The sequence below is a fragment of the Colletotrichum navitas genome (assembly GCF_030913465.1).
Source record: "Colletotrichum navitas strain CBS 125086 chromosome Unknown LY79scaffold_4, whole genome shotgun sequence".
NCBI classification, from domain to species: domain Eukaryota; kingdom Fungi; phylum Ascomycota; class Sordariomycetes; order Glomerellales; family Glomerellaceae; genus Colletotrichum; species Colletotrichum navitas.
This window is the reverse complement of record NW_026850550.1, coordinates 584471-599119: the sequence shown is the minus strand read 5'-3', so window position 1 is coordinate 599119 and position 14649 is coordinate 584471. Positions and strand designations below refer to the sequence as shown.

The 14649-nt window shown below is 53.3% G+C and overlaps 3 protein-coding genes across 3 annotated transcripts; 1 reads left to right on the top strand and 2 right to left on the bottom strand.

Moving 5' to 3' along the window:
• Positions 1-2709: 2709 nt before the first annotated feature.
• LY79DRAFT_537914 (eIF-6 family protein) lies at positions 2710-4087 on the bottom strand. The gene is made up of 3 exons (XM_060556702.1): positions 3824-4087; positions 3548-3706; positions 2710-3469 (listed from the first exon to the last, which is right to left on the bottom strand). Exons 1-3 carry the CDS (start codon positions 3856-3858, stop codon positions 2923-2925), a joined length of 741 nt encoding a protein of 246 aa, XP_060419379.1. The 5' UTR covers positions 3859-4087; the 3' UTR covers positions 2710-2922.
• A 566-nt stretch (positions 4088-4653) lies between these two features.
• On the bottom strand, positions 4654-8024 carry LY79DRAFT_505837 (NRDE-2, necessary for RNA interference-domain-containing protein; the record flags this gene model as incomplete). The annotated part of the gene is made up of 3 exons (XM_060553663.1): positions 4654-5197; positions 5248-5681; positions 5745-8024. 3 exons carry the CDS (start codon positions 8022-8024, stop codon positions 4654-4656), a joined length of 3258 nt encoding a protein of 1085 aa, XP_060419378.1.
• A 1882-nt stretch (positions 8025-9906) lies between these two features.
• LY79DRAFT_586699 (voltage gated chloride channel) lies at positions 9907-12844 on the top strand (the record flags this gene model as incomplete). Its single annotated transcript, XM_060560682.1, has 6 exons — positions 9907-10120; positions 10195-10571; positions 10618-11754; positions 11803-12135; positions 12188-12568; positions 12623-12844. 6 exons carry the CDS (start codon positions 9907-9909, stop codon positions 12842-12844), a joined length of 2664 nt encoding a protein of 887 aa, XP_060419377.1.
• Between the last annotated feature and the right edge of the window lie 1805 nt (positions 12845-14649).

Sequence of the window (14649 nt, the reverse complement as noted above, 5' to 3'; positions counted from 1 at the left end):
GGGTGTGGAGGGAGCGGTGGCAGCGTGACGACTTAGCATGATGGGTTAATGTTTCGAGTGGATCGGCCAATATCTCTTTCTCTGGACTTCCTTGCTGGCCGGCTGGGGGCTCACAGATTTGATGGTAGCGGCCAGCCCAGGGAATGCTGACTAAATGGATCAACTCGGGCCACAAACGGGATCGTCCTTTGAGTAACTAGGACCAACCTGGCCAAATAAGGAGCTTCCGAGGGAACAACGTTGAAATTTGGAACTCGGGTGGATAAATCGTTGACAATTGGAGGGGCGATGGTTCGATTTAGACAAAGGGGACAGACCTCGGGCAAGAGTAGGTAGACGCCGGGACACCCCCTTGCAAGCGAAGCGTTGGACGAACTGGGACAAGTTGCCAGACGATGGAGACTACAAAAGTCGCATGCACCTCGCCGTGGTGCGCTGGCTCGTGGACGAATCCGGCGGCGGTCTGGCCTCGGCAGAGCGCTCGAGTGCGCAAGCAGCTGTCGATCTAGGACAGAGTGACGACAACTTTGCCCTGCTGGGCGTCGGCGGCGCGGCCTAGAGAAAGACGTCGAAGCTGTCAAAGTCGCAGGTGAGTAAATCCATCCGCTTGTGGCTGAGATACAGAGGCTTGCTATCTCGATTCAGAAGCCTAGTCGACGATCCAAAAGGGCCGGGCACAAAAGTGCAGTGTTGTGATGTGAATCGTTGCCTTGGGCAGCGAGTTATGCCGTGGAGGGGATAGAGAGAAAAGCGGGGGTTTCGATGCGATGCGGCTTGATGTTTGATTTCGGTCAAAGGGACGCGAAAGCGGGTGGACCGTGTCAGGAATGGGGGATAGAATGAACGCCAGCTCGTGACAACTTGAGCATAGGTAGTATGAGTATTATGTATGTAGAAAGGTTCCGCAAGTGGGCAGTCTGTCATTTGGAATCCAATAACAAAGAAACTTGCTTTCTCGGATCCGAGCAGCTGTGTGGCTGGATGGAAGTGCTGCAGACATCAAGAAACGGGGACGCCCCCCCCCCCCCCCCCCGGTCTATTGCAGAAATGTGTGTCTGGCTTCCACGAGGTCAGAGGCCACGGGCTGGCTGCAGGGCGTCGACGTTGGCTGCGGACGAGAGCGAATGACGGGAGACAGGGGTAATAAGAAAAATAACAGCAGCTTTGGTTATTTGTAATGGACGCCAAATGGGAGGGGAAGAACCTTACGGTGAGGTCATGTCCCTGATCAAGCAAACAAAACGGAACGATCGCAGGCGACGTCAACATCAACAATTGGAGGTGGCTGGGCATCTCCATCAATCAGTCCCCAGTACTCTGTACTCCGTAAAGGACCCATCAACAGCCCGCTCCCCGGGCCTCGGTACTGGGGGAGACGAACGAACAGCCACTCAGTCCAGTCCACGCATTCGAAGTGTCTCGGTGCAGCCAGTCGTCATTGGACTGCACACGCAGCCTTTTCACAACTGGTCATATCTTACACAAATGGTGTTGTTGTTGTTGTTGTTGTTGTTATGATTGAGGATGATGATGTGTCGTGTCCAGCGCACTGCCCTTTGCATATATTCAGCCTAGGGCCCTAGAGCACGCCCCCATCGGTCTTGGTCCGTGCCATCTCCGTTGAACCCTAGAAACACACCCAAAAGTAGGTACTTGTTTGTGTCTGTGCAAAATAGTCGAGGATTTGCATGTGTTTCTGCCTACGATGAGTGGCACTAATTTAGACAGAAACACCGACGGCAACAAAGATTCAAAGATAATTCTTCCGGCTCTTATCGAGCTGACGATCGACATCCCCCGTGGCCGTTGTTGCTGATTCCCTCCTCCAAAATCATCAACAACATGGGATGAGTCAGATACCGAAGTACACGGGCACGTTCAGCCTCATCATTATACATAGTTAGCCGCCCTACTACAAGGAATGGTCCGGGTCGCTATCTTGGACCTTGAAAGCAACTCTACATGCTCGAAACGCCGACACCCTCTCTCCTCCCCCGTTTGCCGCGCTCAGACATGCGAAGTGCATGCCATGCGGGGCGCCGCCTTCATTCAACGGTTCAAGGAGCACAACCGGCGCTGGACTGGCGCGCCCGGAGGAACGTGGTTCATCTGCTCCCTTTTCCCCAGCCCAATGTCTCGTCTATTCAAAGAAATCATGTAGAATTGGTGTCCGCGTTCGACGCTGCATCTCGGATACAGCATCTCAATCCGCCGCACGTACCATCCGCGATTGTCAGAATCGGTGGCTTGTGGTCATGGAGGCCCTGTCTCCAAACGCTCCGTCGGAGCTTACGTTTGCTATCATCAGAGAGAAGCCGTTGTTTCAATGCAAGATGATCCCCTTTTTTTCTTCCATAAGATATATATATATACATATGTATATATATATATATATATATATATAGTATTTCCAAGTGGGAAGCGGCGTGGACGCTCTCACAAGCAAAATTTGAGCATTGCCTTCCAGACGAACATGCCCGTGGGCAGAGTACAATTAGAATACTCTTGGCATTCGATCTCTTGACACTTGACAGGCGGTTTTGATGTTGACGCTGGCCAGCACCCTGCGGTTGAGACATGGTCTCTTCCTCGTCGTCCGCCATAGCAAATGTTTCAAAGCCCCATTGCAGTAGTTCGCCGTACGCACATGGCTAGATCTCGAAATGCCTCTGACTGGGGAGGGGGGAGCACGCGTGCTTGGCGACATGATATGGGGTCCTCAAAGTGCCCGAAGGCTTTTATTCATGCCGGTCGTGATGATGTACGCCCGTGATGTACTGAGCCCTAAACCTGGCTCGTGGGATAAGCCTACCAAACCGTGCTCAGCCCATTAATGGTATCCCAAACCAACGAAAAACCCGACCTAGCAATGCTCCGGCAGTCTCCACCAAACCCTCCTCCGCAACGACCAACACCCTTTCTCTAGTAGAAAGACTCGACCATGGTGTCCTTGAGCTTGGTGTTGACGTTGTCCGGGCCCAGGCCCTCGCCCAGTCTGAATACACTCTCAATCACGCTGAGCTCCGTTGCCGTCGTGTCGAGGCCGGTGACGGCCATCCAGTCGTTGACGACCATGCCGGAACCAACGACGTTGCTGCCGCGGTTGACACTGCCGGCCACCAGGGGAACCTGCAACAAGCTCGAGAGCTCGTCCTGGTCCTGTATCGATGTCTTGGGGTGCACAAGGCCTCCCTGGTTCGTGAGCGACATGTACGAGCCCACAAGCACGTTGTCGGCAATGGTCTGCCTGAACACCTCGACGCCGAGCACATCGGCAATGATCTCCTCCGTCTCACGCTCCAAGTCCGGGTGGATGAGGGCGATATGGTCGTTGCACACAATGACGTTGCCGAGGGCCGACAGACGCTCTTCTATTCTCTGGATGCGGACTTCGTCTGGCAGGGAGTTGCGGAGATGTTGGAGCTCCTGATCTGATGTCGTGTTCGGGACCAAAAGACCCTTGCGGTTACTAGAGCCTCGCATGTCAGCCTGACTAGTTCACGAGTGCGCCGAAAAGAGATGCACGATCCCATCGCGTATGACTTACCCAGCTGTTAACCGGCCGATGATGCGGACGCCGGCAATGCTGGCCCGGCAAATGGGGATCACGCCTTGCAACTCAGCCTCGAACACACTGTAAAAGTTCTCGCTAGCGCCGGGAGCGACAAGAGCGTAGGAGTTGGTGAGGGTTGCAAAGCAACCAATCCTAATGAAAAGGCACACCAAGGGTCAGCACGTCTGGTCTGGCAGAACATCGTGGTGCAGGTGAAAGAAGCTGCAGCACGATAGCGGGGTCGTTCCGGCGGGGCTTTTTTTTTCTCACTCGTTGGAATTCTCGAATTGCGCGCGCACCGCCATGTTTGTGTTTCTTATGGGAGTGTTGACTGTCTGAATGGTGTTTTTGGAAGGGAGGGTATCGGGGTATACGACGGCAACAGTCGTATGGGATTCTTCGTATGGAAATTCCTGCGCAGGCGTAGGAAAAATTGTCGTCGTTAAGAGTTCTGTCGTCAGAGTGTTGCTGATGGAATTTTTGCGGCGGCGGAAGTCGCAATTAATAAAAAGCGACAATGGAGAGAGACCAAAAGGTGGGGCACCAGAGCTGCCCGCCGCTTCACCTCTTTCCTTCCAAGGTCGTCTGGAGGGGAGGGGAGGGGGCGGCTTCGGGCGGGGCGGGGCACACCGAGCGACCTGTGTGGACCCTGATTCGCCTCAAGCACTGGGGGGGTGAAAAGAGTCAATGAGCTGCTTGCTGTAGTTGTACACTATGGCAGATGAGTCACTCCGCATCATCTTAATCGAGCGAGCAATGGCTGGATTACTATTACTGTGTATGTATGACCAACCAGCCAACCAAAACTACCTTGTCAGAATTCTCGTCGTGCTGCGGATGCATTGCCACTCTGACTCTTTCGCCTGCTCGCATGCCTGATCAATCGTTCCTAGCCCGAGCTAGCCCCAACCAGGTCCAAACCCAGTCATTGTTGGTGCCGAAATCCTGCAGTGGCACCAACCCCCCAGGTTTCTGTTCATGGTGGTTCACGCTTTGAATCACACCATCAGTTCTTGTTATCGTGACCGAGGCCTAAATGTTCCATTACAGAGCCGGCTGTTTGACATTAGGCGCCTGTGCTACGCCTCTACTGCACAGCATTAACCATGCATAGCCCTCGTCTCCTTGTGCTTGGCTACGAATTCGTCCAAGTCGACATGTACCCGCAACCCCTTAGACGACATGGTGTTGAAGACAGATCTGAGTTCAAACTCATCCATGGCATTGATGAGCGTCGTGTACGCCTCGAGAGCAAGATCTTTGGACCATGGGCAATGCCTTAGGCCCCGAAAGAAGACGTCCTTTGCCTTGGCCCTGAGCTGCTTTCTGGCGTAGCTGAATTTGATATAACATCGCCAGATATCCGGGTTGGACCTGCATGCGGGAGTGTCAAGTGCCCGCTCAAAAGCTGCTTGTGTAGAATGCACGTTTCCTTTTTGCAATTCGTATCGGACTGCAAAAATGCGGTTGCTGATGCAGTCATTACCGTTCGTGAAGGCAACCTTGCGAAGAATGTCACGAACAGGGTCATCGATGCCAAACGTAGTCGATGCCCAGGAAAAGAGGCTGAGGAACATTGTGTTGCGGGGGAAAAGCTCGATGAACTGACTAAGCTGTTCCCTCAGATAGACACGACGGAACGGTCTGCTGCACGATTAGCTTTGAAACTCTAGGAGAGGGTTGGACCTGCTCACCCCCGGCTGGCATGGTGATACAGAAGCCTTGCACCAGCTTGCAAAAGTCTCTCGTGTGTTGGAGACTTGGACTGACCTCGGGTACAAAACTCCGAAGACATGGTCCATATCCTTTCCATTGCAGCTGAGATGCTTCCTTGCGCTTCAGACGTTGGTTCGGAACCTTCCTGTGACGTGAGATATACGAGTAGTGCAAGGCATTCGGCTGTGACGATGGCATCATCTAGTTGTCCACTGAATATTTGGCTTTCCAGGCTGGCCAAGAGTGACTGGTGTGCTTTGAGAAGCTGAGAGGGGGTCGCAACCACGGCATCTCTAAGGGCGCCATCCGTTGCCGCACATAAACGCACAATAGCTTGTGCGTTGTTTCCAGCATTGAGGTCCATCCAGGCCCACGTCCTCCATAGCATCAGCCCGTCACTGCTATTCGAGGTCTGCAGTAACGTTGTTAGTGTTTCAACCCACGAGAAGACTGGTTCGATCGGGGGTTCACTCACAGAGATCAGTCCAATAGCTGATGTGACAGCCTGTTGGCCAACTTCCTGTCTTCCGTAGGCAACCTCAGCAAGAGCATATGCATTGTATAATCTCAGGTTGGTAGGATCTTGCTTGATGAACGCTTTGGCGCGCTTCTTTATGTTGCTGGGGTCATTGATAGCTTCGATCGACAACGAATATTCAGCCAGCTCCCCAAGTCCCTTCGAGCTCGCCAACAACCGGAGAGCATTGGCAAGCCAGGCCAGGTCTACTGGCCCATCCAATGTTTTGGATGTGATTGTCCAGCCGGAAAAAAGCGAAAACCAGTCAGAGCCGGCAAAGAGTAGATCAGGCGACGCTGCAAACCGAGATCCGTCTTGTCTGAATCCGGGTGTCTTTTTGGACTCGTCCATGACATCAGGTTCATTGGGCTTCAGGAGGACATCATTCTCAAAGAGACTCATGCTCCCTACGACCAGCATATCGTTCTCCGCTGCTCTCGTCCACTCACTCGTCAGAAACGTCGGGGGCAAGCAGCAAAACAGTAGGAACGCATCGACGAGCTGTTTCCAAATGGTAGGAACGACCCCTGAAGGTATGATGAAGAGCATCTCCTCGATATCAGAAAACATTACAACGCGGTATGGGTCCTCTTCAGGGACATCATCCGTGGCTCGTGCTGGGGTTCTCGCGTTCGTTGCTCGAAGCCGCTCAGTCGCACCCCAGGACTTGTAAACGTCCCGAGACCCTTGTACGGAACTTTCGTCTCTCCATGGCTCTGCAAGATCAACGGCACCGTTTGCCCGGACGTAGTATTCCCAACCGAGAGCACTCTTCTCCCCTATACGCGGGGATTCATCCTCCCAGAAGTCCTTGAAGGAGTCGAGTATCTGTGATGGCGTCCTATCATCGAAGTTTGAGGGTCGTTGTAGGTTCAGTTCAAGGAGTGCTTGCCATGCAGCAATTGCCAACTCGCGGAAGCCAGCACTGTATGCAAATCTCGTAGCCCTAAGGAACACCAATATCATCTGCTCATAGCGTGAGGTGTCTGAACAATTTGTCGAATGGCCCGGATCGGGTGACGCGGAGACCTTGGCTTGCTTGGAAATAGCCCGCAGTCGGTTGATATGCATAGCCTTAATCTCAGTATACTGAAACGTTGACAAGCTTGTGAGTTTGTGGTCGACCCTGGATTTCCACAAGCAAAAACTTGAGTCGTGTTTCTTCGCCACTTCCTCCCAGCGATTGTCAAGCTTCGAGGTCGACCAAACTCTGGAGCCTTCGAGCATTAGGCCGAGCAACAGCCGCTCCTCATCCTCAGGCTTCTTTGCTTGAGCTAATGCAGACTCGAACATTGATATTTTGATCTCCGCGAAGCTGTGAACTTCAGCTTTTGTTACATCTCTATCCAAGCTTTGCCCAGCGTTCAAGAGTACGTCTTGATGCTTGATGAGCTCAAGCCAAGCCTCAATGTCCTCGGGGTGTTCTTTGACTAGGCGTGATAGTTGAACAGAGCGCTGCTTGAAGGGATCATCCATATCAAGATCTATCTCCTCTTGGGAATCGGAGTCAAAGTCGATGTCGCTGTCGGAAAACTCGTGGGCTTTGGCCTTGCCCTCGATGGATCGGTAAGAGGGTCTTTCGTTCCCAGAGGACTCTGAGTCCTCGGCGCGTCGTCGCTTCGTGGAAGTACTCAGTGGAACAAACTCTTCCTCAGCGCCGCGTGATTCGGTTTCGTTGGTTTCATCCCGTAGTCGTATGCGCTTCGGCTTGCCTCGATGAACCTTGGCTTGGAACAGTGCCCTATCTCTCAAGGTCGAGCTGCCTTCTCCAGGCATTCGAATGCTAAAGCGCTCCTGCGGACCATCTCTATGGACGACCAAGTAGCCATCGGAGCCGAGCACACGTCCACGGTATCCACGACGGTATATTGGCACGCGTGAACGATCATTGCCACCGTATCTCCTGATCAAAGGGTCACCCTTTTTATCGAAGAAGAAGTTGCTCTCAGTGGCCTTTTCGTCTAGGGCTCTGGGCATATCTGGCTTCTCGACCAGTGGCTGTTCCTGAATACGGCTGTGACTGCCTTTGCGATGGTGGTGACGGTGCTCCGGGCGATGTTTCGCACGGTCATGGTGATGTCGGGACTCGCGGCGAGGCCGTTTCTCCCTGACATCTTCATCTTCATCATCCTTGCGATTACGCGATTCTGTGATGTTGGGAGGCGTTGGGGTCGCAGTTTTGGGTTTAAATGAAGAGAACTTGGGCACCGTCGACTTTTTCTTCTCAGCCTCGGACATGTTGACTACGCCGGTCTGCACCTCACCGAATCATAGTCACACCCAAACGGAACTCAGTACTTTTGGCTGTTTCCAGCGGCGGACCGATTGCGCGCTATCACTTGGGGTGTAATAGCTTCGGTTCCCGCCTAGATGTCGCTGTGACTTGACGTGGTTTAGGTATGTCGTAAAAAATTGTGGCGCGTGGCGCGTGTCGCGTCCTTGACTGTGGCGGAAACGGGAAGTCGCCAAGCAGTCACCAAGCAGTCACCAAGCAACGACGATTCGAGAACGTGGGCGGGCTTGGTCCTCGCACTGTGAACGGTGTGACAAACACTACCTAGTGTAAATAGACACGTTGCGCCGTCCAAAGAGATTGGGCACGTGTGTGTTACGAAACGAATCCAACGGTGAATTGGGACATCAAACCAGATGCATGTGGGGTGCGTGATGCGGCTGGCTACTGGGGAACCCGACCAGGCCCGAAATGCCGGGTTCGACTTCTGGGGCCGAGGCGCAGACGTCTCTGAGCCAAAACACTGAAAACGAGGCCAAACAAACCCACCCGAAGACAAGTCGGCTGATGTGGGATGAGTGCAACAGTCGGCGACGTGTTTTGGTCTTGAGGGTGAGGCTGTGATGTCTTGATGGACCCACGGTCGTGATAGTTAGCGGTGAATCAACGCTGGGTCGTCTTGAGGGAAACCGACAAAGCCGAGAATTTTCCAGGCCGAGAATCTTCCGAGACGGTGATGCGGAGAAGGCCCGTGTAGCCATACGGACGGGAACATAGATGCGATTGGTTTAGGGTTGCTTGGGATTGACTCGCGACCTTGACGGAGGTGGGATTGGAGACGGAGCGCACTCACGGAATCTTGGCGAAGGAGGCGGTCAACTTAGAGGGTCGCCGCCATAGCGTAATCTCAGGGTCTTCCTGTACAGTACTGTAGATAGGTACCTAGGTATTCGCATGGGATCTGACTGTTTTCACAGGCAATCGCGCTAGCGTCAAATCGCCTAGGATATCAGCCAATTACCGCCACCTGATGTCTCGCAACGGCATCCACCCTTAAGGGTCAGCCGGTGCAAATGATCTCACAGCCAAGCCGTTCTCTCACCTGCTCCGAGTAAACCACCCCCTTCATAATGTTTGTCTGGTGGAGCATGTCCTCGTCTTTACCGCGCGTGCCCCAGTGCATAGCCCGATGGGGGTGGGGAAGATGGTCGTTTGGGAAAGTGGATGGCCGACTAGAACAATCTCGACGCGACTTGTCGCACCTTCCAGACAAGTGAACCCGACCGGTTAGGTATCAGGCCCGCTTGATGCTCTTGATAGCTTCTTCGTCTCTTTTTTCTTCTTTCTTTCCTCACGAGTCTCTTCTTCTCACACTCTATCCCCTCCTCACATTTTCTTGGCCGCTGTGCATACTTACCTACTGTTAGTAACGCCAAGGAACATGTCTCGCCTACGATAGTCAGCCGCCTTACGCTTCGTCGCATCTGACAACAAGCCCTCCTTGCCGTGATCAGCCTCCCGCCTCGCCCAATTTTAGACCTGTGCTCGTGGTTATCTGCGACCTTGGAACTGGTAGGATAGAAGCCAACATTGGTTCACGTGCCAAGCCTCATTATACTTTGATCCGGCCAGCTTATCCTACACCCCCTATTGTGCCCTCCGAAAAGAGGTTCCTTAGCAGACAAACCACTACTACTACCAGGCTCTGCTTTCGACTACGCACAGTGTCATCTTATCTTATATCCCCACGTAGTGCAGCCTTCTTTACTGGTCAGTTTGCGCCAAACTCACATCATCCGGTCGCTGAAAGCTGCTCGAGCCCAGAAATTCAAGATTCGAAACTATCTCTAGAACTCTAACGGTTGAGCCGCCTTCCCAAGCTCTGCCATGGCCGATCATCCCGACGATGACGGTCCTTCGGGGCCACCCTCGCCCTTGAGCACGAGAAGGCCAAGATTCGGATCTCGGAGGGGGTCCGTTGAGGTGCCGGATGAGCGTTCGCCTTTGCTCTTGGGACGGGCAAGGATACGGCGCCACCAATCCGGCACAGAGAGTCCCAAGCATCTTAAACCAGGCCTGTCGAGAAACCACAGCGTCGCCGGTACGTTATCTTAAGCGCCTTCCTGCCCATGGCTGTACCGAGAATCTGCAGAAGCTAACACAATCCCGACCAAGGAAGCATTAGAAGTCTACATCACAGCCGTAATCCGTCTCTCGGTCAACGTCTCTACAATTCCATCGAACATCTCGATCCAATGAGCGAGTCGAAGCGATCAATACAGCCTGATGAGCGTGTGTGGTATGACCAGTTCACGTCTACTGACTGGGTCCATGACAACATCGTCGACGCTCATCGGGTGAAGGCACTGAGGATGCGCAAAGACCTCCGGGGGAGGATAAATGCCGTCTTTGATGCCTCTCAAGGTTGGATCCTGAGTGCTGTGTGCGGGTTCGTCGTTGCCCTCGTCGCATACGTCGTGAACTTGTCCGAAGCCACCGTTTTCGACTACAAGTATGGCTACTGTGCACGCGGGTGGCTTATTAGCGAAAAGGTACGATATCTTGCGCAAGATATTGAGTCTTGCTAACTGGTTCTAGAATTGTTGTCCTAAGCAAGGTACCTGTGCAGATTGGCGGACTTGGTCCGAGGTCTTGCGATTCTGGCCCTTTGGCGATGTCGGGACCGAGTTTACCATTTCCATGACGGGATGTGTAGTCTTTTCCTGTCTCGCCTGTGCCATGACCTTGACAACCAAGACCGTGGTACCCTCGGCTTATCGAATGACAACCTTTGATGAAAATCTCGCGGCGGAAATTGCACCCTACACGGATGAACCTAGAGGTGACGAGACCTCGGCCCCCCCAGAGGTCTTTGAAGCGATTGAAGCCGCCGTGCCACCTCCGATGGTTTACTACTCTGCTGCTGGAAGCGGTGTCGCTGAAGTTCGTGTCATCCTCAGCGGTTTCGTTTTGCACGGCTTCCTGGGTGTAAAGACGCTGGTTGTCAAATCGGCTGCACTCATTCTGAGTGTGGCGTCTGGCCTCAGTCTCGGGAAGGAGGGACCTTACGTCCACATCGCCACCTGTATCGGCAATATCGCCTGTCGACTTTTCGAGAAGTACGACAAGAATGACGCCAAAAGGCGTGAAGTATTGTCAGCCGCTGCCGCTGCGGGAGTGGCCGTCGCCTTTGGTGCTCCATTGGGGGGCGTTCTCTTCGGCCTCGAAGAGGTCTCGTACTTCTTTCCTGCAAAGACGCTCTTCCGCACTTTTTTCTGCTGCATCGTAGCTGCGTTGTCTCTCAAGTTTCTCAACCCCTACGGCACGCACAAAATCGTCATGTTCCAGGTCAAATATGTAGCCGACTGGCACTACTTCGAGCTTGTATTCTACATTGTACTTGGAGTGTTGGGCGGTGCTGCGGGTGCGCTGTTCATCAAAGCATCTAAGCACTGGGCCAAATCGTTCCGGAAGATTGGCGTCATCAAGAAATACCCAATGATGGAGGTCATGCTGGTTGCTATCGCCACCTCCGTGATGGGTTACTGGAACGTACACACCAAACAGCCCGTGGCGAAACTGATGCTCAACCTCGCGGCCCCTTGTGACAACGACTCCGACCGCGAGGACTACGGCCTGTGCCCAACCGCTACGGACGACATTCCGCCTGTTCTCCTCAGCCTCTTCACTGCCTTTCTCATCAAAGGATTCTTGACCATCATCACGTTTGGAATCGTAAGTAATTCGGCCCTGTCGACTTATGAGACTCTAACCTGGCCATAGAAAGTTCCAGCGGGTATCTACGTCCCATCCATGGTGGTTGGTGGCCTCATGGGCAGACTGGTTGGCCATTTCGTCCAGTACACGGTCCTTTTGTATCCGGGATTCGGGTTGTGGGGTGCTTGTGCGTCGAAAGAGGCCGGATCATGCATCCAACCTGGCGTGTATGGTCTTATTGCCGCCGGTTCAACGATGTGCGGCGTGACTCGACTCTCAGTAACCCTTGCTGTTATTCTGTTTGAGCTCACCGGCAGTCTGGACTACGTACTGCCCTTCTCCCTAGCAATTCTGGTGGCAAAGTGGACTGCAGACGCCATTGAACCAAACAGCATCTATGTAAGTGGAAGATGCTTGTCACTCTTGGGGAACGGCACTAATTTCTTACCAGGATCTGTTGACGAACATGAATTCGTACCCGTTCCTCGACAACAAGCACAAGCCCATCTTCACCTCAGACCTGGCCGACATTGTTCCTCGTGTCCGCCGAGAAAGGATCATCGACATCAGCGCCTCTCCTGCAATATCTGCAACCAGCCTTCGCGAGAAGCTCGAGACGCTACACAGAGCGGGAGAGATTGACGGAGGCCTGCCCATTATCCGAGACGGTATCCTCGTCGGCATGATCCCGGCCCCCGATCTAGAATACGCTTTAGACAACCTGGACGATGAAGCCTCGAGCATGTGTCTGATGGCTCCTGTCACAACCATCGAAGACTCCGATGATGAGTCGGAGGTAGACAAGACTGATTTCACCCCGTATATCGATCCGGTAAGTAGCAACGATAGGAATGGTAAGAGGTCACGGCTAATGACATGCAAACAGGCTCCTGTGGCACTGGACATCAGGTCGCCCATGGACCTCGTATATGAGTGCTTTGTCAAGCTCGGTCTGCGCTTTGTGTGCGTCCTGAAAAACGGACGATACGCCGGAATGGTATGTTTGACGAACCAACCTTGGAAAGAAGAGGAGACTGACAGTATGCAGGTGCACAAGAAGAGCTTCGTGAAGTACATGCGGGAGCTCGAGGAGAAGCAAGGTCACTGATTTTCGACCAATATCTTAGGGGGGTGGCTGCTTTGATTGAGCCTTGGCGTAGTTGGAATACTCTTCGCGTTCGATATTCGACATCATGTTAGCATTTTCGTCCCGGGCAAGACTGCTAGAGCAGCAGGAGAGATTGCCTATTTTCCATTTCTTGTTCGATTGCGTCCGCTTCCATTATTTGCGGTTCGGCATACATGGTTATGGCGTTCGTTCGGTTGGCATACCGGGGCGGATGATTCATTGACGCAATTTGCATAGCATTGTAGCTTTGTTTTCTCTTGGATTTCCTTTCGCGGCTGGATCACTGTAGGATACGTAGGGCAGGCCATGTTGTCTTCGCATCTAAGCCGTTTATGTAGCCAGAATGGTACGGCGTTACAGTTAGTACGAAAGCACAACGGCGAGTCGAATACCATGAACCGCAAGGGTGGAAATATGAAATCATTGTGCTCTGTCGTTCTGATGGATGCATCGCGAACTACTGTTTGTTGTGCTTGTGTATCGAAGCAGTTTGCTCGCCGTCGATGCATCACGATGTACGGGTTGCCTTGATTGGTGTTTCTTGCAAAGTCAGCATACCTACTAAAGGCCTGTTCCAACGTGCTGGAAGAAGAGAGCCACGGATTGACTGGCCAAGAGCTCGCGCGGGAAGTCGGTTCAAAGGCGAGTAAGGAGAACAGGAGAAAACAGCAAATGGTCGCGCGTCGGAATCTATCTCGTGAACCCCACTGTCCACTTATAGGTTCCCATGGGGGTGGACGTTGGTGACGGAGCAAGTCTGTAGACCAAAAAGCAGTAGTGTACGACCGGCATCGTTTCCCGGTCCCGGTCTCCGGTCCGTCATCGGCCTTTCAGGGTTCACTAATGATAACACCAATTGGATACTTTGCAGGGCTAGTCCCCGCGGTCGGTGGGGTTTCCCACGAAAGGATATCTCTCCTTATCATTGGAGTCACGCAAGAGACAACTTATCGCTGATGGGGGCGGCTACTGACCGTCTGCATCGTGCCACCGAGGGGTTTCCCGGATCCGATCTGAGATTGCGGTGAGGATTGGGCTCATGGGTCTCGACGACAGGTACATACAGGACTCGGAAGCCGGCACGCCATCCGTACACGACATTTATGTCCGAGCTCTGATAAAGGTGAGGCGTGTTGGGTGACAGGCTGCTCCACCAACAATGGAAGCTGTATCTGTACGTCTGCAAAGGTGAGCCAGTGTCCAGCGGATTCTCAGACACAAGATAGCTTTTCCCGCCCATTTTATTGATTCTCAATCGATCCTCTTTCCAATTGACGCCGTTCATATGCGCTGCGACGACCAGCAATGGACAAGAACAATGCCCTAGGTAAAGGGCGAGGCGGTGGCGGCGTAAACGGCGTAAACCATGACCTCACCTCTAGAACAGCGCGCTGGTGTCCGAGCAGCATGTCGACTGTGTCACTCACTAGTTTTTTGTGTGTGTGAGGTCGGGTCCCCCGGCTTCCCTTGCGGGTCCCCGCATTTTCACACAATTCTGGCACGTAATCTTGGCACGCCTCCCTGTCCATCATTGGAGGGGCAGGAGGGGCAGACCAGACGTAAACTGCTACTACGTACATTAGTCCCGTCTTGAGCAGGTACGGACCCAAGACTTGCTGCACACTGCGGCGCGCACGCCGGCCGGTCTGATCGTTGGGATGTACCGTCGGCTTGACTCAACGCCAGACCGGGGGAGGGGGAGGACCAAAGCTCAAACCAGGTACTAAGCGTGTGCAATGCACGCTACGGTGTGTACTTGAAGCAATGCATTTGGCTAGCTATCG

What these genes read in the sequence shown, in the direction of transcription:
- LY79DRAFT_537914 (XM_060556702.1), bottom strand. Translation starts at nt 3,858, where the DNA reads ATGGCGGTGCGCGCGCAATTCGAGAATTCCAACGA. An exon ending in CAATTCGAGAATTCCAACGA is followed by an intron (nt 3,707 to 3,823) that starts GTGAGAAAAAAA and finishes CCTTTTCATTAG; the next exon opens with GATTGGTTGCTTTGCAACCC. An exon ending in ATCGGCCGGTTAACAGCTGG is followed by an intron (nt 3,470 to 3,547) that starts GTAAGTCATACG and finishes GCGAGGCTCTAG; the next exon opens with TAACCGCAAGGGTCTTTTGG.